This window comes from Mercenaria mercenaria, chromosome 13 (genome assembly GCF_021730395.1).
Source record: "Mercenaria mercenaria strain notata chromosome 13, MADL_Memer_1, whole genome shotgun sequence".
NCBI lineage: Eukaryota > Metazoa > Mollusca > Bivalvia > Venerida > Veneridae > Mercenaria > Mercenaria mercenaria.
This window is the reverse complement of record NC_069373.1, coordinates 61,131,499-61,157,897: the sequence shown is the minus strand read 5'-3', so window position 1 is coordinate 61,157,897 and position 26,399 is coordinate 61,131,499. Positions and strand designations below refer to the sequence as shown.

Below are 26,399 nucleotides of genomic sequence, written 5' to 3'. Positions count from 1 at the left end.
AAATATGGAATAACATTGCTTAGTCAAATTGAATTCAGTATTTATTTTGTCAAAATTGCTATTTATTTCACACCACATTAAAAATGAAATGACGAAATATTTATATATATATTTTTAGCCATGTGGTAGAAAACAAAGAGATTTATTGCTTGTCAGGTGTGAAATAAATTGTTATACTAGATACATTTTTTTGTCAAGGTAAGTACCGTCATGGCCGAATAGCACGCAAAAGGTCTCCCGGTCACTCGAACATGTTCGGTAAAGGAAACCTCTCTATAAGGCTGATACGATATTTAATTATATCACATTAAATTTTATATTGTTAAAGAAAACTATTATAAAACCGCTATTTCTGATCATATATCAAATAATGAAATTTGTTCAAGATATTATTTTTACATTTCATAACTTTCAGGATTTTGCATTGTTTGATTTCGAATGCAACAGTCACAAAATATATAGCAATGTTATTATCAAAAAGCCAGTAAGCATGACGTCGAGATTTCATCTGAAAGCAGAGTCTGGCATCATAACAACATTGCGCGGAACGATGTATGAAAACAAACTTGTTGTTCTTCTTGGCACATCCACAGGAAACATAATACAGGTTTGCACTTGCTATTTTTTTTATAGAAAATTTTGATTTTTAAAAATGTTTGAAAGATGAAACACACTGATCTTTACAAATAGAATAACATACCATGCTACTCACATGTAAGAGAAATTCACTCTACAAATGCTAGAGGTGGGAGGGTGGGACAGTGTTGGTATGACGCGGCCAGGGAGCGAAACTACGACCTCTCGCAATCCAAGCGGGCGCTCTACTAGCTCAACCATTTCTGTTCTTCAGCCATTCAGGATCTTCATAGTGCACTTCTGCTGTCCTCTCTTCGAGATTCCCCATATATCATAGGTCATTGAAGATACATACAGAAATTTGGAATCCATTTCCCAAGAGATATGAAATTGATTCTTGTAGTTTTAAGAGGTCAAACGTTTGTTGACACATGTTGCCAAATGCAGTGCAAATATACCAGGCACAAGTTTGTTCCACAGGTTGTCTAATCAAAATTATTCTTAAAACATTTTCTCTATAGAATTTAGAGTTCATCTTAGCTCATGTTTGACAACTTGAGTCTCGCTATTGCCTTGAAAAGATGCTCTATCCCCAGCAATTGCTCATGCAGCAGAAGAATCAATGTTAATGATCTTAAGTTTCTTACAATCGTCACATTTTCCGATACAGCACAATCGCCTATACCCGTATATTGGGGCATCTACAATTTCTTATACAACTTCTCGAAACTTGTCCTCTTTTTCTTGATGCCACAGTAGGACATTTTCGGAAAGTTCTCTGAATTCCACATATACTATTTCTGTTGAATTGTAACCTAATTCTATTCATTTTGTGAAACATACAAGTATAAGGTATACAGTATATTTACAAATAAACGAATCATATTTTGTTGTCCAAAAATGGCTACATATTGTCCGACTGAATACCTCGGATGATCTAAAACCGAAATTGCAAATTATTATGCATTTTCTTCTTATACGGATGTCATTTCATTGGAATATTTATTATTATTAAAATAATCAAAATGTCGTTTATACCTTTTTAGACAGTAATGCTACAAAATCTTTCGATGGTAGAAAACAGTAAAGAGGCAGTTGACGCCGGCTACGATATAAGAAAGATATACACGGAAGGTGACAAGACGGTCTACGTAATGAGTAGTAACAGAGTATGTCTACACTACCATTTTACATAATGTTTTCAATACTGTATATATGGCATATTCAGATTTAGTACTTTCTATACATTTCTTTTTACACGATAAATCTTACAAATTTACCTGCAATATTTTCTGGTAATAATTCCCAAAATCGAAACGGCTTTTTCAAGTCTTACAATCACAGAGGCTGTGCTATGTAATACGAGGATTGATCGTATTATGGGTAAAGTATCGGTTTGGTGTTGATAAAAGTCTTGCTTTTGTACTTTTTGTTACGGTTGTGACGGCTAAGGACGAGTCTATCAGTTCGACAGTTTCTATATACATATTGTTTCGAAGGGGAAAAGGACGGTTATAAACAACACCTAAATCTCACATTTCTGGTACAACCGCCTTTGTAGAAACTTTGATTTTATTTCACTATAACGTGTTTAGAAACAGATATGCACATTCGTAAAAATAATCAAAATCACGTTCTTTTTATACATTGTCGACGACATTTGCGAAGTATATATACCGAATTAGATACTTCAGTCTTTTTTTCTTTAAGAATTTTTGTCTGGACAATATTTAGACTGTTCAGGCACTCAACAAATAACAATTTTGATGCTTTCATAAGGAAGAAAGTCATGCATTTCATCAGCATGAAGGGGCCTCCGTGGCCGAGTGGTTAATGTCGCTGACTTCCAATCACTTGTTCTTCACCGATGTGGGTTCCAGCCTCACTTGGGGCGTTGAATTCTTCATATGAGGAAACCATCCAGCTGGCTTGCGGAAGGTCGGTCGTGAGTTTGTGTGTTCGTGTGTAACGTCTTTTCAACATTTTTTCAGTCTTATAAACGACGGTGTCTACTTGTAGCAGTGAGCACAATGCCAAACTTTATAGTGCTGCCTCACTGGAATATCACACCGTAGACACGTGACATGATACCCTACCCAGTCACATTATACTGACACCGGGCTGACCAGTCCTAGCACTATCCTCTTAATGCTGGTCGTTCTACCCAGGTGCCAGCTCGTGATGAAGTAATGCACGGAGGGGCACCTGGGGTCTTCCTCCACCACCAAAGCTGAAAAGTCGCAATATGACCTACAGTTGTGTTGGTGCGACGTTAAACCCGACACACACAAAAAAAATAAGCATGAAACTGAATTTGATATTTTGTTTCTCATTTGTTCTTTTACATGGTTTGATTTTTTAAAATATGAAAGATTTTTATGAACATTTAGTAATACCAGTCGGACTTTTTGCCCATCATGTTTTTGCAGAATAATCTCATTTTCTCTATCCGGCTTGCTGATGGTTGGTGGTTCTACCCTTGTGTCAACCCTTGAATAACTATTCACAAATGTCTAGTAAATGATTAAAATATTTTTCATTTTGATACACAGCAGGAAATTTTCTTCTCATATTTATGTACCTGATTAAACTAAACAGTTAAAAATCATTACAACTGCCAATTTTCTATTTAGTCTTGATCTAAATTCTCTCAATAAGAGGGACTCATGCGTTTTAAAATTACGTGTAAAGCATATGTCGTTTTATCTATCATTCTAAAAGCATTTTGTTGAAATATTTCTGGCAGGCAGTTTCTAGTAAAATTTTATAAAAAGTTAGCCGTTTGCCATACTTGTAAGAATTACATGTTGTAGTTATGTGTGAAGACCGTTACTTTATTTGTACAACAAGTAGTATTGGATTTTCTAAAGTATTGGATCGTTAAACTTTAGTCCGATATTCATGTGATGTAATGGCATTTGAATATTGAGAATGTGATATTCCCTAAAATCGAGACATATTGAAGGCAAAAGTTCGTCTTCAAAGAAATAAAACAATTGTGAATAAATCATTTTCGGTGATCAGGAAAGCTATGACACCAAGAACTTCATTACATCCGTTGCAAAAAGTACAAAACCGAGACATTTATTGACATAAAACCGGTAGTTTCCTCGTTATCTAACTCATGTTACCTAGAACAGTTTAAAAATGTTCTTTATGTAATGTAGACACAGTGCCTTTTTATCTTGCAAGGTAATGAAGTATCCGACGACAAATTGTTCTGAATTTAGATCATGTGCCGACATTGTGCAAAGGAAAAATCCACTCTGTGGCTGGTGTGTTTATAAAGAAAGGTGATTTTTTACAAGACATAATCAGTTTTTGACTAGAACGGGCAAATTATCTGTGCTTATCAAGGTTTGATAAGGGCATACATGTATTGCTCTTACAAAGCAAACTATTAGAGGAAAGGTCATTATCTTTTTACGAGGTTTTATTTTCACCATTTGCTCATGTGCATGCTGATTTTGTAATGCTTTTTATTTAAACAAAGGTTGTGCACACTGATTTTTATATAATCATCCTGTCAATTTAGAGCCAACTTATATGCTTTGGCCATAAATATATTGTTTGACCTGAATATTGCCCAAACTTCTAACGTCCACGACTTGATTCACTCGCAACCAGTTAATTGGTGTGAATATCTGTAAAATGTTTGCATGATTCTTCATTGCTTCGTACATCGACATTGTTTAATCACTAAGCGAAACCTCGAGCAAACTGACAAGGAGACAAAAGTATTTCGCCTGAGAAACAATCTAAATTTTATTTTGAAATTTCTATTACAGGGCTACGCGACGAACTGATTGTTCTGGGGATTCTCGTCACTGGGTGTCACCATTTGAAGAATGTTTGTCAATGTCGATGGAACCGTCAGAACTGCCAGTCTCTATTACATCTCAGTCATCAAATCTTAGTGTAAGCAGTATCAATTTGAAATAAGTGAGACAATTATCCTTTTGAACTTTCAGCGATATAAATCTAAATTTCTGGAGGAGTAATTGAATGGAATATTCTCTTTATTTTCAGGTCACCATACGGATAGAGAATATCCCTATGAAACGTATAGGCGATACATATCATTGCAGATTCGTAGTACATTCAGATATAGAAAATACTAGCGCACTGGAACTTAAAGATAGTCGATTTGCCTGTATGTTGCCGAATGTTTCAGGTAAGGCTACTATAAATTAGAATTACATGTACCACAAAGTGACGAGGCTTGCGCTTTTAATTCCCCTTTTTGAAGATATTTCAGGCATTGTCACCGCTGCATGGTTTGTATTGCCTTAGCTGAGAAGAGTGCACTGTATGGTAGAACTATTGTAAATTAGTAGCATGCCTCTTTTTAGCTCACCTGAGAACCAAGAGCTCGGGAAGACCCATTGTGATATCGTATGTCGTCCGTCCGTCCACACATTTATTCAAACGACATCTCCTCCGAAACCTTTTGGTAGATGTTGGTAATTTGGCCTGGATGTTCCTTGGATTGTCGTCTGTCAAATTATTTCTAAAAATATTGTTCCTTGCAGAACTCTGGTTACCATGGCAACGGAAAAGAAAAAAAATAAGAATCTTTTTCTCAGAAATCACATAATTTCCCGATTTCAAAATAATTTTACATAAATGTTTCTTAGGTGATCCTGCAGTTAATTCGATTTTGCAAAACATAATGCCGCAAGAGGGCGTGGTCACTTTTCGCTATATTTAATTGAATGTAATGGGAATTTTGGAAATTTTCTTATCAGAAATCGCTTTTCCGATTTCATATAAATTCACACAAGAAAAAAAAACAAAATAAGTTCACCCAAATAGTCTTTGGGTGACTCTCTTCCAAGATTGTTGAAATCCTTCCGATTCCTCAAAAAACATAACCTGAGATGTCGTGGTTACTATTCTCGTTATGTTTACAGTGGAAATTTTTTGTCAGTACTGCTGATTCAATTTTAAAATAATTTCACACAAATGATTCTTGTGTGACTTTCTACCAAGATCGTTCAAATTATTCAAAATTGTCTAAAAATGATATTGCCGCCAGGGGTGCTGGTCACTTTTCCCTTTATGTATACAGTGACAACTTCATAAATTGTGTAATTCCAAACAAATAATCCTAGAGTGACTCTCTACCAAGAATATTCAAATTATTCTGATTCGAAACACGAGTCTGTTCATGAGTGGAAAATATTGATGATAAAATGCTGTACTATAAAATCTCTTATAGCATTTTTTCAGGTTATCATTTAAACTCGACATATGGCGGAGTCTTATAGTATTGCCGTTATCCGTCCGTCCGTACGGAGTCATATCTCTGACAAGATTTTAAAGATTTGAATAGAACTTGGTTGAAATGTTAAATGTTAACTGCTGCGGGAAAATGCAGTCATACAAGTTTCAGACAGATTGCTTGAGGAAGAGAAGATTTATGGCCTTTTATTATTGTATTTTAAGTACATTCATAGTGTTTGTATTCCATTTTTTGTGTGTCTGGAATCATATCTCAGACATTGTTTGAAGAGATTTCAATAAAGCACGCCAGAAATGTTTACAACTATATGGAAATGTGGCCCTGCAAGTTTTAGCTAGATTGTAGTAATGAGACAATAGTTATGGTCCTTTGTTCTTACATAGTACTTATACAGTGTTTTTCATCTGTCCATCCTGAACCATGTCTAAGATGAACCATGTCTAAGACATGGTTGGGATTATTTCAATCTAACAAAGGAATGTTGTCTATTATAGTGAAATGTAGCCCTTCAAGTTTAAGTGAAATTGTTTGAAGAACACATAGTTTCCATAAAACGTTTATTATATACATTTGGCATAGGTCAATTTTTGTTACCAAGCTTAGTACATAATTATGTAACTGTCTTGGAGACTGAAGAATTCGTTATGGTCTCTTAGGTAAAGGTCAATGTCCTTGTTACTAAAATAAAATAAGAAAATAAAATATTTTCTGCTCGATATCTTCTATTAAAAATAAGGTATTGCAACGAAACTTGAAATTTCAGAAGCTTGGTTTTGGTTGTACTTTTGGCTGCGTTGGTCAAGGTCAAGGTCATTATCATTATTCATAAAAATAGAAAAATTGTTATCTCAAGGAAGGAGATTAGTAGAATAAACCTGATAAACAGGTAGCTTTCACTGTTCTGTTGAATTATTGGTAGCTTGGGTCGATAGTTATTGTTACTAAGTATAGAAATATAGTTTCTGATAAAAATGAGAAATTGTAATCAAGCTCGTGTAATAAATGGCTTTCATGGAAACTAAAATTCAGTTGCACTTTGGGTTGCTTTTGTCATGGTCTCAGACAGTGTTACTAATTGAAATGTGTCACTGGTAGAAATGTTTTGATAGGAATGAGACTAAACTTGATGTTCCTATTAAATAACTTGAATAAGAAATGATACATTGGGGCGAAACTGGCATCCATTATGAAAATATAAGTGCTTTCTGTAGGCAGAGAATGTTTTAATGGCGAAACCTTTACTCTGTTCGGCGGGTGATACCACTTCATTGCTTGATGGTATGGTATTGGTATTTGGTCAATAGACATTCAGACTTTAATTTGTGAGATTTAGACTCTAGGCTAGTCTTGGATTTTAAATTCACTAAGAGAAAAAAGAAATTTCAGACTCTTTCAAAGTTTTGAAAGCAGTCTAAACTTGCATTATACTCTATTGAATTTATTTACTTATATAGACGAAAATTGGCGTAATCACAAATCTGTTAATAACTGTCCATACAAGAGGTGTCAATTATGATTCAGAATTTTTATGGTCATTCTTTTTAATATACAGTATAACTATTTTATAACGGGTGAGTTAGGTTTTACGGCGGATCGACACAAAATTGTCATATATTTTATAAGGAGAAGAAAGAAAACACGTATACATATTAAATAAATTGGAGCAGTAAGCTATCATTTCACATTAAAAGTCGAATTTGAAATTTCAGTCCCATCTCTATGCGCAATATCTTAATTTGATACCGTTTTTCAATACCAAAGTAAATTGCACAAGCCATGGGGTATATGTGCAATGAGAGGACATTTTGGTCATTCAAAATTAAAGATTTTATGAAAATATATAAACATCGACATTTCAGCTGAGTAATATGATATGATACGAGACAGCAAAAATAACATGGACATAGACCGTGTCAATTTTGTTTTCTTTTCAAACCTTGAATGAATCGTGAATGGTTTTAACAGTTTTTGTTTAAGCATACAAGTAATATGATAAAAATTGCAGCATACATTAAAAACAATAAAGTTATTTTATAGGAGCTATGCAATATGGTTGATCAATATTTTCGGGCCTACTAGTGTGCCATATGATTGAATAATGTATTTTACCTTGTAAGTGACAGCATTGTCCCATGAGCATGTGTATATTAATAGAGCTTACAATAAAATGTTTATAAGCAGTATGCAAATGAGATAAATACGTAACATTGTGAACAGTGAAAATCACATTAAATAGCACAATAAAAGGAAAGCAAATATTTTCATTGTATTTCTATTTTATTCTTATTGTGTTATTTATTCCTCTGTAAACAGTTCCTGCAAACGTTGACGTCGAGCTACTTGTAAGGACAAAATCGGGAACCACGGCTATTCTTGCAACCAAACCCCTGCTAATTTATGACTGTAGTCACTACAAAAGGTATTTAAATTTGTAGTAACAGCAGATCTTTTGATAAATTGATAAATGGCAAGAAACGGGCTTTAAGGATTTGTGATTTTTGGAACATAAATATGCTTGTTAAAAGAACTTATTGTCATTACATGTTGTTTTATGGTCTATCTCTGAAATACTGGGAGACATTCGAAGCTACCATCAAACTATAACAAGTTAAAAGTACCTAGTTAGCAATGGTACGTGAAGCAATGGAAACAAGTAGATGACTTTAAGCATAAAAAAACAAGTTATTTGTAGGAAAGAAAAGCCACGAAACAATCTTAAAACATACAATAAATAGCCTATGTAAGAATACCTTACCTTTCTAGATGCACATGAATCATCTCATCATTTCAGGTGCTTGGAATGCACGCATACTGGAACGGCAATTTGCAACTGGTGTGCAGGAAATGCAACTTGCCAGGAACCTAACTCTCTATGCGTGGACCCAATTTCAGAAGTACGTATACATATATTTTCCTGTATACCTTTAATTTACTGGTGTACATAAGTTTATCTGTATATAAATCCTTCACTAGCTAGCCTTATTTGCGATTGCTCTAGAAGACTGTAGTCATGTAAGGCTTATGAGAATAACGCAAGATGCTGTAGATTAATTCCAAAATCATTCCGGTTTTTAGCATATTGGTTGTAAAATATGAATACACTGGACTTCGATTTAAAGGACCTGAATCATCTAAATTTAGTTACAGTGGCGGGGGATCGAACTTACAAGCCGTGATTTTATAATCCGGTGTCCTACAACTGGGCAGCAGAGTCTGGTTATACGCAATACGAATTATTTTTTTTTCTCCCGAATTAAATGAAATAAACAAAATAGTGTCTATAGCTGAATAAACATGAACATGTCTGTATCCTTTTTCTCGTTACATATATGACGCATTTTACAATTTACCACAGGAAGAAAATTGTCCAAAGTTACTTGCCAACAAAGGGAATTTCCTACCTGTGGGGATCAGAACAACTGTACTTTTGCGGCTGGTCAACGCTATTCTTGTAAGATTTATTATTCTTTTTAGTTTAACTTTTTTTTTCATGCAAATCATGTATAAATACCATGGAAATACAAAAGAATACACTGATTCTGTGGTAACTCCAGCGCTTGCCAAAAGGTAACACTGCCCACCGCAAACACCGCAAACCGCTAATACCGCAAAACATAACGTGTGTCCATCCACTAATATAAATATATCATTTTTCTAATTTCTTCATGACAATAACATATTAAACTTTGGCTCTTTTTGAAATATCTTGCGTCAGCTTTTGTATAACTTTTAATTTTAGATTCCGAATGTTACCTACAGATGTTTGCTACCGGAGACATTTATTAGTGTTGTAGCCATTCTTAATGGCGATACTGTTTCTTGCCCTTTGCAAGTAAGTAATAAACTAATCTAATAGCTTTATGATAAGATTGAAACCTGTATCAATTTAAAATTCACAACTGAAAGCCCGCCCGTGTAGCTAAAATATGTGAGCCACAAGTCTACCAGCACACTAAAAATGTTTGAGCTTAACCCTTGGACGAGAAGAAGTTTCCAATGATAATTTGACGGGCGACAATTTGTACCTCTAAATTTGATTAATATTTAGAAAGTTGATATTACTTGAGGAGAATCTGTAAGTACGGAATACAAGATCTTAAAAGACAAATGAACGGTGGTTCATATCTAAAATGCTGTTGAATTAAACAAGGTCAGAAGTCCAACTGGAGAAGCCTCATTCAAAGAATGCAGCCATCTAAACAGCACCGACATGATAATAGTGGGACGTGTTAAAATATACACGTACAAAGACCGATTGACTGATTTACTGAATACACAAAAACACTCACGAATAAAATTTTAACAGGAAAAGTCAAAGTACAAAAACACAGATGATTCAACAAACATGTTTTATAGGATACTTGATAAAAAATCACTTTTTATTGCTTTATCTATAAGTGTACCTATTAACAATAAGCATTTGATCTGACATGTTCGCAGTCGCGGTACTAGCCAACATAAAAAATGGTCGGATGACGGGTAAAGTACACAATTTGTACTTTTTGTTACGGTAGCAGCGGCTGAAGACGAGTCTATCAGTTCGGTAGTTTGTATACATTGTTATGAAGGAAAAAACGGCTATCAAGTAGATCTAAATCTGACAGACATTCTTTTAATAGCCCCTGATTTCATCAATTAACTTGTTTATTTACAGCTATACACATTCGTAAATAATTCAAAATAACTTTTTTATATAATTTTTTAAAAACATTCGCGAAAGATATTTTTTTTTTTTTGGATTTAACGTCGCACCGACACATGATCACATGGTAGGTCATATGGCGACTTTCCAGCTTTAATGGTGGAGGAAGACCCCAGGTGCCCCTCCGTGCGTTATTTCATCACGAGCGGGCACCTGGGTAGAACCACCGACCTTCCGTAAGCCAGCTGGATGGCTTCCTTACATGAAGAATTCAATGCCCCGAGTGAGGCTCGAACCCACATCGATGAGGGGCAAGTGATTTGAAGTCAGCGACCTTAACCACTCGGCCACGGAGGCCCTTCTAGTCATAGAGAGAAGAGAAGAAGAATCTTTATTATGCAATAAATCAAACAAGATTCATCAGCATATCTTCAATATACATACAAAGTAATAAATATAACATGTATGGCAAGAAGGCAGATATGTAAATACAAGTTTAACAATTGTTTCAGTAATTCATAGGTATCAGTAATAACACAGATTTGGGAGAGACAATTTTGATAACCCAAGCATGTGCAAGCTATTTAAACATTAGAGTTTATCTATTTAGGTACCTCCAAAAGCTTTAAAGATATACGTTGCGAGATTACGAGTATCTTTACTATTTTCATTAATAAATAATTGCAAAAATTTAAAATAACTTGGATGGTGCCAGAAATACTTCCTGATATACTGTTTTCTTAAATCTACAAAATCCTGACATTCAATGACAAAATGATACTCGTCTTCTAATATGTGACAGTTAGTACAAATTCTTTTTTCATAAGGTATATTATTTGGACGGCTCCATCTACCAGTCTCAACAGCCAATCTATGCGATGACAACCTCAGTCTTGTTAATGCTATTCTGAACTTCCTTATATTTATTACTGTTAAGTGGTTACTGAAACTGAAATCAAATATATTCTTGTAAAATAGTGCTCTGCTGGATTCATTTATAGATGTGTTCAAATCCTGTATGTAAATGTCCCTAAGACGTTGTTTTAAGATATTAAGAAAGACCTTTGTGCCTCCTACACTCTGAGTAAGCCAAACATGATAGAATCCTAATTTTGATAACACAAATTTCACCTTGGAGACCCAGTTTATTTTGCGAGGAATTAGATCTATACAATTTTTCAAAGAAATATATACCTGTTTAGTATATTTAACCTGGTCACAATTGCTAATTTTCAACCAGTACTTTATAATATTATAATGTCTATCTGTTACTAAGTTGTATCTACCTGTTTCCGTATAAATACAACTGTTCTGTGTGGTAATTTTCACCCCGAGTAACCTTGTACAGAAGCTTAGATGTGTTCGTTCTACTTGTAAACCTTTATTTAAACCCCAAACTTCACTTGAATAATTTCAAAATTGGAATGATGAGTTTATCAAAAAGATCTAATGTATGTTTTGGCCCTATGTCTGTAAACTTGTAAAGATATTTATTTATTTTAAAAATTGCCTTAAGTGCCTGTCCTGAAAGCATTTTGTCAGTCTCATTAAAAGAGCCACCTGAGGTAAATAAGATACCAAGATATTTAAATTTACTCACTATTTCTAACTAAATATTCTTATATCTGAAATTGATATATGGCTTAGCCTTCCCCCTTTTCTAAAAATCACTTTTGTCTTTTCTGTATTAACAGTTAGTTTCCATCTATCACAATATTCGGCTAAAACGTTTAAAGATTCTTGCTGATCATGTGCTGTTTTCGCAAATAAAATGATATCATCTGCATATAACAATAAGCAAATTTTTATGCTACCAATGTCTATCCCTTCAATGCCTTTCAATAAAAATGTCTCTTCAATATCATTTAAATATATGCTAAATAGAAAGGGAGATAAACTCTCCCCTTGTCTAACTCCTAGCGAACAGGAGAAACTTTCACTTAACGACTCCATGCTTTTAATTTTTGACTTGACATTATTATACATAGATTTAATAACAACAGCAACAAAATCAAAGGCCTTTTTGAAGTCCACAAATGCGCAAAAAAAGTGTATCTCCCTTGTCGAAACAATGACTTATTAGTGAATTAATAATAAATATATTATCCACAGTACTCATTTCTTTTCGAAAACCCGCCTGAGCTTCAATATATATGAAATATTTTTCAGCCCAGCTATTTAACCTTTTGTTTAAAATTCGTGTAAAAAGTTTCCCCAAAGTACTAAGTAACGTTATGCCTCTATAATTCGCAGGGTCATTGATATCACCCCCTTTATGTAAAGGAACGATGAAGCCTTCTGACCAAGTTTCGGGAAAATAACATGTCCGTAAACATGTATTAAACAAGCGATGAAAATACAAAGTTAATGTGTCTGTCCCGTGTATAAAAAATTCGTTTAGGTATGAATCGGGTCCACCACTAGTGTTCGATCTAAGTTGCTTTATAGCCTTACTTATTTCGCTACGGGTTATTTCTTCATCTAATTCAGAAAACATAACCTGCATTTCTCCTTCTAGAAAACGTTCATTAAAATATAGTATATCCTCATCCGCTTCGTAAAAGTGATCCTCGGGATTGTTAATAGATTTAAAATATTCCGCAAATTTACTGACATTTATACTTGTTTTATTGTTACAGCTTACATCTTTCAACAATTTCCAGTACAGTTTAGCATTTTTAAACCTAGCCTCAGTCAATTTATTCGTGTTTTTATTCCTATACATGTATTTTTTATTTCTAATTATTCTTTTAAATTCCGCTCTGGATTTACATAAATTTATTCTGTTATTTTCATTCTGGTTGCATCTAAATTTATTTAGATCGGCATAAAACTGCTTTCTTTTTGAATCGCATTCATCGTTTAACCAAGGATTTTCTTCTCTTGGCCTATTTACTTCGGTATAAATGTGAGATTTATCGTTTAAAGTTCTCTTAAACTACGGTGAACAAATATTGTCCATTATTTTACTAAATTGAAACAAATTTTGATTTATATCTGAAAAGCTAACGGTACCATCCAAGGTTTCTGTCAAAGCATCAATTGATATTTTTACATCATCGCAATTCAATTTGAGTTTGTAATCATGAACTTTACTCGCGTCCCATTTATACAAAAATTTAATCCTGTCGTGTTCATCAGACTGAGAAATTGTTTCCTGTCCTACATTTAACACATTTAGACTGAACGACAATGCGTAATGATCCGATAATATATTAGGCTCATGTACATTAAAAGAATCAAATAAGTCAATAAGCGACTGGCTGCAAATTATATAGTCAACAAGACTACAACAAGAGCTACCGACATAAGCGTAGCTGCCAACGCCGGCATCATGACCTACCCGTCCGTTCATAATGCGTAAGCCGCTCTCTCTACAAAAGTCGATAAGAAGCCTACCATTTCTATTTATAACTGTATCTTGAGAAGCCCTTTTTATGTTAATATCTTGTATATAATCTTCCGGTAGTACATTTGTATATTTACATTTAAATCTAAATCATCATTTTCAACAAAATCATATAAATTACCAACTCGACTGTTCAAATCTCCAAGTAATAGGAACACACAAGAGTTATCCGTTTCGTTAATGATTTTTAACATATCAGTCAAAATTCTGTCATAAACCCCCTTTTCTACAAAAATCTCTCTACTACTACATTCTGGGATAATATAACATAAGCAAACATACAAATCAATTTGTAAATTAAATAGGCTTTTAGCAAATTTCAGCCATAATATATCGTCACTGTCACTTTTATATAATGATATAAATTTGGAATATGTACTTTTTATGTAACAACATAAACCACCAGAGTTGCGTTTGGTATTTGGTAATTTTTCCTTGCGGTGAACTGAATAATATATAAACCCTGGATAGTCCACATCAATATATTCATCTGACCAAGTCTCAGTCAAAAATATGAATGATTGTCTTTAAATATTTGCATTAGTTCATACTGTTTTAATTTGTTTACATTTTTCGATATTAAACACTGAATGTTCAATAAAATAAAGCACATTGACTGTCTCTCCCCGTCTCCCTAATCAGTATTCATGCGTGAATGCTCTCGATTACCTGTGTTGACGTCACTCCGGCGGCCAGGTTTTTGATTGGACGACTGAGGTAACTGTGGATAATCCTGGTCATTCAAATCAGCTGAGGATACCAAGTTCGGCGAAATACCTGTCCAGCACGTGTTATTGTTGACAATACGATTTGTCGCCTGGGGCTGATTAACAGAGTTCGGCGGATCGTTTCGCTGTGACGGTGAACTGTTATCAACTGAATAGACACCTTTGTTGTGGTCTTGGCGATTAAATCTGTCTAGCCGATTCATATCGAGTATGACATGCCAATCGGGGAATTCGTCCGCTACGACTTTGCCATTTACAACCAGTTTTGCGGGGTACAAAATTTTCGCAACCCTTGTATTTTTCTTTTTGATAGTTCCAAAGGCTTTTTCTAGCCTGTGATATTTCTTTAGGGTAATCGCGATCTATTCCGTAACGTGTTCCATATAGTTTATGCGCATTTAGCAAGATTTTTTCTAGGTCACACTGATCACGGAATGCCGCGATAATTGGTCTTCTTGGCGACCTTGTATATGATCTTGCCCTAGCTATTGATCCTAATTAAGTACCCCAATCATTGCACAAGAACGAAAAATGTTTTCTCTTTAAAAAATATCCTTTGAAGTCTAGAAAAGAATTCATTCTGCAATATTGTTAATTTGATTTGTCGATTCTGTTTTTCATGCTTCGGCTGAAGGTCGAATATGTACCAGTATCGAAACGAGAACTTTGGAGTTTTAGATGCAGTTACGAAAGAACTAACTTGTGAAAAATATTAAGACTGTTAAATATGAATTACTTTTATGAATTCCATCTCATAAGCATGAAACTGAATTCGATGTCTTGTCTCATATATACTTTTACATGGTTTATTTAATACTTTTAAATAATGTTAAACATATTTATGTAACTGGAACATTTAGTAATACCAGTAACATTCATTCGGACTGTCCGTCCATCATGTCTTTCCTGAATAATCTCATATTTACTTCCGACATGCGAGAAAGCCATCCATTCACCTTGCGGAAGGTCGGTTGTACTACCCTGGTGTGTGTTCGTGTTTGTCTGTCATGTATGAACACCTTTCACAAATTAACGTCCAGTAAATGATTAAATAAGAGGTTTAAAACACAGCGAAACATTTTTATTTTTGAATTTAAGAACCTGATTAAACTTAATAAAACTACATAAAAAAAATTGTTTTGTTTAATAATGTTTTTGTAATTTAGTTTCTTAAAATATACATGTTAAGCACGGAAAGTAATTTGTAACTTAATATTTTACACGAAAATCATATGTTGTAAAGATACGTGAACCATTCAGACTCCAACAGGGAATTAAAGAAAAAACGTTTTATAAATTAGCTGGCATCAATCATTCTAAAAACGTTTTGTTAAATGATAATGTACTCACATGAAATTGTCTTTGGCAGGAAGTTTCTAGTAAGCATGTTGAACAAGTTAGATATTCGCCATACTTGAATAGGTTTAGTGTAAAGACAATAACGTTATTTGTACCGCAAGTTCTGTGAATTTTTTTAAATTGATAATTGAAATACGACAGAACAAGAACTACATCCACTAATACGAAGCATTTCTTTTCAAAAGGTGATGGAGATAAATATAACGAAAAAGCACTTCAAGATTGTTGTCACATACGGACCACGAAGCGATCAGTTAGCCGAGGTCGACGACATCTTTCAAAACTCGGGTAAATTAAGATTGATGGTAACATGCTTGACTTAATGAATTACATTTCGTATACACACTTGCAGCAACATTTGTATATATGCCACCAAGTTAACTTGTAGAAGATCTGCGGTTCTACTTAAAAGAGCTTTCTTGAATAAACTATCAAATTTGGATAAAGATGTGACGTTTGATTTAGAAAGAAAACTCTTTTCACTGCGGCATAAAGCAATCTCTTTTTTGTATAAAACTACGGAGAAGTATCTAAATATGTCAAAAATAGGCTGAGCGCGAAACTATTGTAACTGAATATAAACAAAGAACAAAAGTTTCGCCCCTCTATGTTCTGATTTGTTAGACTAAAACGATTTTTAGGAGGCTTTTGACAATTTTAACAGCCAATTTTGCCCGTACATATCGATGGTTTTTCAGAACTATTAATGCTGCTATAAAATGTTATAGTTGCATTAGTTTTGCGCCAAATCCTCGGCATTCATTCTTCAGTGACGGTGTATAGTTGTCCGCAGCTGGCTTCAACGTGTAGTCAATGCCATGCGTTAAACAAATCACGTTATAGTTGCTGTTGGGGCGGCACCCATCAATGCGTTCATTCCGGTAAACCCTGCAGATTACAATGTCCAGCACCAGATATCACAAAGGCAAGTTAAACATGTTTTAATATTATACACTGTATTTGTGTTCAGTTATCTCAAGGAAATATAAGTAATATAAGTATAGCTAGTTGAGATGTATAAATTTGCCATTACAATTTACAATAGCAAACTAAATGAATAAGAAACAACAGTGAAATCATTCATGGGGGACAATTTTTATCGATTTCGTGGTTTCGCTTATCAACGAAATTAAATCGACATGTCCACAACATAGCTAGAGGCCAATATCTGTTCAGCTTTGCTTAAAGCCAATATTAAATTCTATTTCTGTCAAGTGCCAAATTTTGTTGATTTCTATCCAGCAATAAAACAAAAATACGAGAGAATGAAACTAAAACTTAACATTGCCCCAGACTTATTCGCAACAACTATTTGCAGAATACTAAAGTTTCATTTTTCGTTTAAATGATTTATCAGGGATCGAACTGACAATGTAAAGTATAGCTACACGTGCTTGTCTGCAACAAAAATAATAGGCAAGATTTATTTTTGCTTAACATTTTACCATTTTCTATGTAGAGCTTTTTCTATATTAAGTGAAATATTTACTGACATTTCATCTCCTTCAATATATCATTGCATTTATAAACCACAATATATACACGTAAATCACTAAACTATCTTGCTCAGGACCTGTATTATACCTCCTATATTCAGATAACACCAAGTAATGGTCCAATACAAGGTGGTACTCATGTAAGCATATATGGGACAGACTTGGGAAAGTCTGTGTCAGAAGTTGAAGCCATAACAGTCGCTGGAGTTCCTTGTGACCTCATCGCAGATACAGATTTTTATCAGATGCACCGCGGTCTAGATTTTGAAACACCAGTACCGTCTTGGTAAGACTTTTTAACCAGCTAGTGAAGTCAGTTAAACATAAAAAAAAGTGATTTTATTATCAATAAATTTACTGTCATAAAATGCGATCCACTGTCTTTGAATGACGCTCAAACAAATCTATGTTTTCTCACACATGATTCTTATAATTTGACTAGGTTGGTATGCATAACAAGAAAAGCTGCAGAGGAAGTGACGGGAGCGGTTCTTGTGAACGTTGATGGTCAGAGTTCTGAAACAAGCCTGGAATTTTCATACAAAGTATTACTTACATTATCTGTTTGCACCAATAAAAAAGTAAAGCTAATTTAGAAGAAAAAATAACACTCACTTTATTTGATTTAGACAGTTGTTTCTCTAGATCAGATAATGTACCTACAATGCGGGTATAAATTCTAGCTTTAGGTTTGACTGTGTGAACAATTTCAGTGTATATGGGTTAACGAAGGTCATTTATCGTATCCGTTAACAAATAAACGCTTGCTATGTAGTCTTCATGTGCGCCTCTTTGTGCAGCGGTAGAATTTCATTTAACGAATACTTACTTTTCCATGTAGAATAACAATATTTTATTATTACTTGAACAATTAGAGTTTTCCTCATTTTTGTGGACATGTGAACAGCTTAAATACACCAGAAGAATCTGCAGCGGCGAATGGAATCATAAAAAAACCACACCAAGTATTAATTATATAATTATGTTTCTGTTTGTCATTGCAACGAAATATTGTGTATAGGTATGTCTGTGTCGGTACATATCAACATACATGACATTATATACATTCCTTGCGGATAGGTACCCAGCCGTTACTTGTTTCATTAAACTGCATTATCTTCAATTTATTTTTATTCTGTTCAAACAAAGTTATCCAGACATTGCGAATAAACAGTTCATGAAACAATTTTCTATCGGAATGACATTAAAGCATAAATATAATGGTGAACATGCTTCTTGCAAATAAGTACCAATGTCGTACAATTTATTCGGTCAAAAGTTTTCCTAATCTAGATAATTATTTGTTTTGTTATGATATAAAAGTCAAAATTTTGGAATATTGTGATACCAGTTTTAAGTTCAGTATCACTGCAGTGTTTCAGTACTGTATAAAAGATAATAGGTAAGGGTAGATTTCTCGGAAGCACAGAGCACCAAAACACAGTCCAAGATCCACGCATTTGCCAACAACAAAAAGAAGCTGTAATGGAAAAATAACAAGTACATACTAATTCATGCTAAATATTGATGGAGGGGAAGGAAAGGCCGAAATGGGGAGGGGGGGGGGGGTTGAGGAGGAATCCGCAGGGGAAAGTTGAACAAGGATGAATATACAAGGGAATGCCATGTTCTTTAGAAACAGTCGCACTACAACATAAACCACAATAGCGCAAATGTATTAAATCTTTACATATATATTTATGTTATATGAACCTGCAACATGCAACACACACAACTATCAGTTGTGGTCAGTTACTGATTTATAACATCAAACTGATTTTTTCTTTATGTAATAAAATTTAGTCTTCTTGAATCTATGCATTGCAGCTTTTACTAAAATCAATTTCCATCAATAGCATTCACTAATATGAATGGAAAATGGAATAAAACATCATTCTTTTATTCATTTCACATTTTTTGTTTTTGTTTTAAGTTAATAAAATGCTCCTTGATACAACAATCCACTTGTTAAGCAACTAATTTTGTATTGTCTTTAGATACCAAGAGTTACTGCCATGTATCCAACGTTCGGACCAAAAGCTGGCGGCACAACAGTAACTATATATGGAAACAACCTGAGAGTTGGGAACAGGAATGTATCTGTACTTCTCGGAAATCAGCCTTGCCAGCAGTCAAAGGTTTATCCAGAAGAAGTAACGGATGCCGTTAAGTAAGATTAATCCTTCTAAAATAACTGCCATGTTGATTTGTGAAAGTAATTAAACAAGCAACTGCTTTTTACTTTAAAAAATGTCAGTACATTTCGCACAAGAGCAGCAAATTCAGCTCTTAAATTTTCTACACTTCTAAAGCTTATTGAACGATAAGAAACTTTATACACAGCGGAGTTCAATAAAGCAAATTTTCATAAATAGAAAAATTTCATATTATTATGACCCGAAAATCATATCGATATCATAAAGCTTTACATTTCTTTGAACGAAGGTCATATTTTTCGACATACATTTTGATTTGTACAAAAATAGAAACACTGTCACATATGACATAATAACTGACATTGTAAGAATAGAAAATAAAGATAGAATCAGCGGATACATTTTAGCAGGTTCAACATAACCAGAGTCACACAGGTCCCGAACTGATACTGTAATGACTATTATGTAAATACATTTAAGGATAATTCTTCTAATGATAACAGGTTCAAAATTTTTGTGTGAATGAAATTTTGTTACAGTCACACCGTCCAGTGCACTATCGAGTGTATATTACCTGGCGCTTGTACTTCAAATATCACAGAACTATCTTTATCTATTGATGAACGAGAGGTGGTCAGAAGCAATAAACTTTGGTACAACTTTGTAAGTGATCCAATTGTAAACAAAATATCGCCGAAGACAACATTTTTCAGGTATTCGTTAATTTAGTTTTGAACATAGTTTACTAGCTGCTTCTTGGGTAACATCTATCCCCATTTCACACTCGCAATCACTTTTCATAATTCCATTCTGATTTAAATTCTAATCGCAAATGTTATTATAGTTAGGTCTTGCTCTTTATTTATGTACGAGTACACACAAGCCAATGATATGATTTATTGTCAAATTCAGAAACGGCTCGAGTCTTATTATTTTTCGAAAGTAGACATTTTTTTTCGCTCGAATATGACTGTGTTTTACCGAAGACCACATCATGAGATATTTATAAAATTAAAATGTTACAATAAAAAAAAGGTCAGTAGAGCAAAATCAAAAACAACATTTATTAGCCGGACAATAAGAGTAGTTAACGTTTTAATCATACACAAACAAATAGATTTGCTTTGAAATCATATATAATCGATCACATTTTTTAACAATTTTATTTATTTTACAATATGTAGTGGTGGTACAAAACTCACAGTAGACGGAAAACATTTAAGCCATGCCCATTCTTCATTTATAAAGCTGTTATATGAAGAAGAACACAGAGTAAGTTGAGCATTTCATATATCACAAATCCTTTTACGAAGGTATCGTTTCATTAGTCTGCTATTTTTTAACAAACGTTGATGCTGTAAAACCAGTATTTTCGAAGTCAAGAGTGTTTGCTGTTCATGGCGAATAATTTCAGACAGAAACTTATAAAGAAGCGAAGTGCGGTCCAGAATGATAGATGTAGTCTCACAAATATTCCAATTATTGCTATACTGCTGACTACGGATGAACCTTTCTTATTTAAATCATCAGTAACTTGTGTTCACGTAAGATAGGAAAGTTATAGCTTTAACTGATTAATGGCAAGGAATTATTATCACAAACACATTTATTTGATTTTGAATCAGTGTGAACAGTTTTCTACAAATTATTTGCAGGGTTTAGTACACAAGTTGGCTTATATACTCTAAATCTGAATTGAGTTAACATCGTTTTGATTGTTTTATTATGTTTAGAACGTATATAAACATACACATTTTTGAAAAGGTATATTCAATTATACAACAAATCAAACAAAACTGACCATACAGTTTATTACTACAAAAAGAAAACAATTCACTTAAGGAAAGGAAATAAAGTGTCCTACCAAAGAACGTTTATCTGCATTTTATACACTATGCCCTATGATAATTGAAGCCATATTTAACACATACTGCTACATGTGTTCCATTATCGAACACATAAAGTAACATGCATTAAATAAGTCTTCGATTATAGGACACACATTTAGAAGTTTGTACCAAATATGTCTTCGATTATTGAACGCATATATACAGTAATGCATCAAATATGTCTTCGATTATTGGACATATAAATAGTTAAAAACAAAGTCTGTGCGATAATCAAATACATTTTCTTTTTACCATCGAACATGAAAATAATTCCTTGTATGCGATAATCAGACAGAAATATAAACAACTAAACGCATATGTGTCCGATTATTGAACATAATTAAAAAAAAAAAACATAGATACAAATCTACTGCCATAGATATAACTCTCTATCATTGATCATATAAAATTAATTTAAATTTAGCTATTTAAGTTATAGACGCGATTCACTCAGTCAACGAATACTGTATAAAATGCTGTAAAACGTTTGGGTACAGAAATGTATAGATTTGTACATTTTCTACATATATATATATAAAATATTTACTAGATTTTCTATCAATTTTCATCGGTTAAGAACGGCAAAATTTGTTTCTGTTTAGGTAGAAAAATGTGACATTGTGTCTGCCGAACAAAGCTTGTGTAAACTACCGGAAGCTCCACAAGGTCTCAAAGATGAATTCGCAAATTATTTCCCGACTGACAGAACGAAAACCAATGCATGTAATACCAGCATAGATGTTACTCTGGAACTAAATTTTGACGCTGTATGCCAAAATGTTACGATAGCCTATTTCCAGGATCCGTTGATTCACGACTTACCGGGAGATTGTAATATCATAACATTTGATCCCAAAGCACCCTGGGTCGAAGTCACGGTAAGTTTTAAAGTTTGTACAGAATAACAGGTATACTACTTCGTATTTGTAGCTGGAGAGTCATTTGTTACGTTAACTTTTGTCTTTTAAATATGAGTTTAACGCCATTCTTAATAACAATGTTCAGTTATATGATGTCAGTTGGTAGCCTTCTAAGCCTTTACAAGAACTGACTTGTTCCTCGCAAGTTGTAACTTTGTTGTATAAATTAAAGGTTGGGGAAGATTGACTTCATATATGCTTGCTGTTAACGTAATTATATACAGACTACCATTAAAGTCTGTGATAAACCATTTATTAAATATAGCCTAAAACGTTCAAAAATTATGCGATGCCGCTCTAATTTTCAGGTTGAATGCTTGAACGTTGTCCCAGCAGACTCGGACATTACTATCACAGTCGGCACAGAAACATGCACAATAATAAATGTGACAACAACGTCAATCGTGTGTATAGCTCCAGCAACAAAACCGCAGACTGTTAAATTAGGGATGAACCACCCACGAGTAAAAGTATGCTCTTTTCTTAAGACGGAGCTCTCTCAAGCACATAGTAGATTATGGAAACTGTCAAACGAAAACGTATTTAACCATAACCCTGCTAAATTTCTAAAATGGACTGGTCAATCATTCAATTTCGGCAGCATCACTTATTATTTAAAGGGATGTTCACTGAAAATTTACTGGCTGAATAGCGAACAGTGCAGACCGTGAAACGTGCAGGCTGATCTTAGTCTGCACAGGTCGCAAAGGCAAAATCACTTGCCGCCAACAGGCTTAGGGTTAAATATAGAAAGATAAAACCAGCATTTATAATGAACATAAAGAGATGTGTTTGATACTTTTGGCAATTTCCATAGTCATTTAGAATGAAGTCGTATTTATTTGTTTTAATTACAGAATGAAAAATTGATAAACGGAATGCTCAAGATTAAATCTAATGTTGTTTTTGTTCCTTTTAAATATCTGCAAAGTTGCATTTTATTCAGTATTGACAGTACTGAAGTGACCGATTGTCGATATATATAATACTTACCCATATAAATAGTATTTGCTTATTCTTTTACTGCTTGATAGGCGGCTGGGATGGTGATGATGGCGAGAAACTCTTGTCATAGTTATGTAAAACAAATAAAGTCAAATGAAAATCTAAATAATGTTATCTAAAACCAAAAAAGTAAAGCTTCTTTTTAAAGTTCCATGTAAGTAATGCCTCTACTTCATATTATTTACAGGTAACTATTGGTAACATTCGTAAGACAGTAGGATATTTACGTTATAAGGATCATGATGATGACAATGAAATTGTCACAGTGGTGTATGTTTTGAGTGGAGCACTTTGTATGTCGATTGCTTTTACAGGTCTATTGTTTTTGTTTTATGATCAGAAGTTATTTGTTGTTATTCAGTCTTTGCCCTTATATGTTTTTAACATGGATGGAAGAGGAAAAACCTCTTTCTGGCGGCGTATTTCGTCTCTTCCTATGGAAATAAATGATCTTCTTTCAAACAAGTGAAAAATAAATGCAGATATATATTCCATTACAGATCATAAGCATTGCCTATTGCATGGCTTTTGAATATTATTTTTATAGACTTTATCGTTTATTTTCTGTAAATTCTTTGGATATTGGCTTCGTTTTTATAACATCAATTACTTTGGATACATCCCAAATACACTTGAATATTCCTTTTTCAAAAACCAGTAATGTGCTGGAATCTGGAATAAATCTGTCTAAAATTAAACGAGAAAAAAGGTTTTCTGTCATATAACAATTTCGATTTTACAGTTTCTTTCATCTCGTGTCGTCGGTACAGAAAAATGAAGAATAGAGTTACGTACCTCGAAAGAAGAAAAACAGAAATTGAACTGAGACATATTACAACTGAATGCAGGTGACGTTTGCCTTTTCCATTTTAAAGATACTGAGGATTGCATTAAATATGAAAAATGTGTGACAGTATTGCATGCAAGTTCGATTAACTCAGATTTTAAATAAACCTTTGGTTGAAAACTTGAAAATTATCATATGTATCAAGCTATCCAGCTTTAAAAACGCAATATTTGTCGGGTTTGTTTCCAAATTAAACTATCATTCTCGTCACAGCATCGCCTTATCTAGACCGTTCGTTTTTTTGTTTGTTTGTTTGTTGTTCTTTATTCTTTCTTTATTTGATAACTTATATATTTATTCTATCACTTGAATTTTCCGATAGAACTGGCAAGGTTATGGACGACTTGAAATAACCGTGAAATTTCAAATAATTCTGCTAAAGCGTTTTTACTTTCTGATTCTGCCAACATCACGGTGTAAACCTGTGCACAGTACTTCTACATGCATAGTCGAAATAGTTCGTAAAATCGTAACTAGAAACGGTGTACAGATGTTCCAAGTTTAGAAATCTTTGATATCCTTACATTGGGACATGTCATTGTATTTTGTTTCATATTTGAACTTTGTGTCAAACCCGTTAAGTATCTTGAAGAGGGTGGCCTTTTCTTGGACTAAGGAAGCGATTGTTACATATAACCAATAAATATGAATAATTATTCGCATCCCAGTATTTTTCAAACAGATATGTCTTATTTTCTATTTGAAATGACACTTAAAACGGTTAGATGTGATAAAAGAATCCGTCTGTCTTTCGTACGTAAATTATTTGCACATCTGCAAGAAGCAAGCGTAAGTCTTTAAAAAGCAGAAAAATAAACTCATTTATTTAAACAGTCCGCCATCAGATATGACGTTGCATTCAATCTAAGGGTGGTAGAGCGTCCGCTTCGAGTGCGGGAGGTCGTGGATTCGATCCCCGGCCGCGTCATACCAAAGACGTTAAAATGGTACTGGCAGCTTCCTCGCTTGGCGCTCAGCATTAAGGGTATAGTGCTAGGACTGGTCAGCCCGGTGTCAGTATAATGTGACTGGGTGGGGTATCATGCCATGTCTACGGCGTGATATTCCAGTGAGGCAGCACTATAAAGTTGGGCATTGTGCTCACTGCTACAAGTAGACACCGTCGTTTATATGACTGAAAAATTGTTGAAAAAGACGTTAAACCCGAACACATACACACACACACACTTAATCTAAGGGGTAGCTGTAGGATGGTGCCCTTGACGGTTATTTACATAATTTGTCTAGAAGATGATTTTAATGTCTAGTTGACAAACGAGTATGTTTTTTGTTTTGTTTTGTTGGTTTAAAATCACACCGACACAATTATATGTCATACGGCGACTTTCAAGTTTTTGGTGGTAGACGAAGAACACAGGTGTCCCTCCGAGTTTTATTTCTTCACAGGCGGATAACTGGGTTGAACCACCACCCTACCTTAGCTTTCAGTAAGCAAGCTGGATGGCCTCCTCACATAAAGGAATTCTACGTACCAAACGAGGAAACAAGTCTTAAATGCAGTTTATCTAGTGCGACAGTGTTATACCATTGAATGTCAAGAAAGAAATTTGATTGTATTGAGTCAACCTAGTTTTTGTAATATATTTACAGAGAAGGAAATTACTGTGGTCTAAAACCTTAGAGAAAGTTACTTAGTTTTATGCTTCTGTGCTTCTGACCATATACAGGTAGATTTTATTATATCATGAGAAAAATTAGTTTTATAAATATTCGATTTCTCTTACAGACAAATTAGTGCCGTTACAGACAATTCAACTTATAGGCAAAGTGGAATATATACTGAAATTAATGATGCCGCAATTCTTGACTTTAGTGACGGTCAGGCGGGAGATGGTAAATACAACAAAGGAAATGGCTATCTTGTTCCTAATCCATATTTTGAACTGTACACGGGAAATGCTACAAAGCAGAGCATCGCAAAAGAAGCTACGACTAATGTTTCAAAAGTAACTATTAGAAACTCTCTAAATTCAGGTCCTACTTATCTCCATCCTGTTTACGATTTCAACAAGAGTGAAGGTAAGCTTCTGCAAACAGTAACAGGATCAGTCGCTACTAATACTGAAGAAGAGATTAACAAACATCACTAACAGGAGAATGCCATTA

At 34.0% G+C, this 26,399-nt stretch overlaps 1 protein-coding gene across 1 annotated transcript; it reads left to right on the top strand.

The window, feature by feature from the left end:
* Window positions 1-404: 404 nt before the first annotated feature.
* On the top strand, window positions 405-26,383 carry LOC123528421 (plexin-B1-like). The gene is made up of 20 exons (XM_053520934.1): window positions 405-607; window positions 1,623-1,745; window positions 3,769-3,869; window positions 4,365-4,494; window positions 4,606-4,750; window positions 8,135-8,240; window positions 8,613-8,715; window positions 9,177-9,272; window positions 9,561-9,653; window positions 16,145-16,247; window positions 16,730-16,884; window positions 17,557-17,741; window positions 17,898-18,000; window positions 19,453-19,625; window positions 20,151-20,324; window positions 20,796-20,883; window positions 22,103-22,378; window positions 22,729-22,890; window positions 23,613-23,695; window positions 26,020-26,383. Exons 1-20 carry the CDS (start codon window positions 491-493, stop codon window positions 26,381-26,383), a joined length of 2,880 nt encoding a protein of 959 aa, XP_053376909.1. The 5' UTR covers window positions 405-490.
* Window positions 26,384-26,399: the final 16 nt, after the last annotated feature.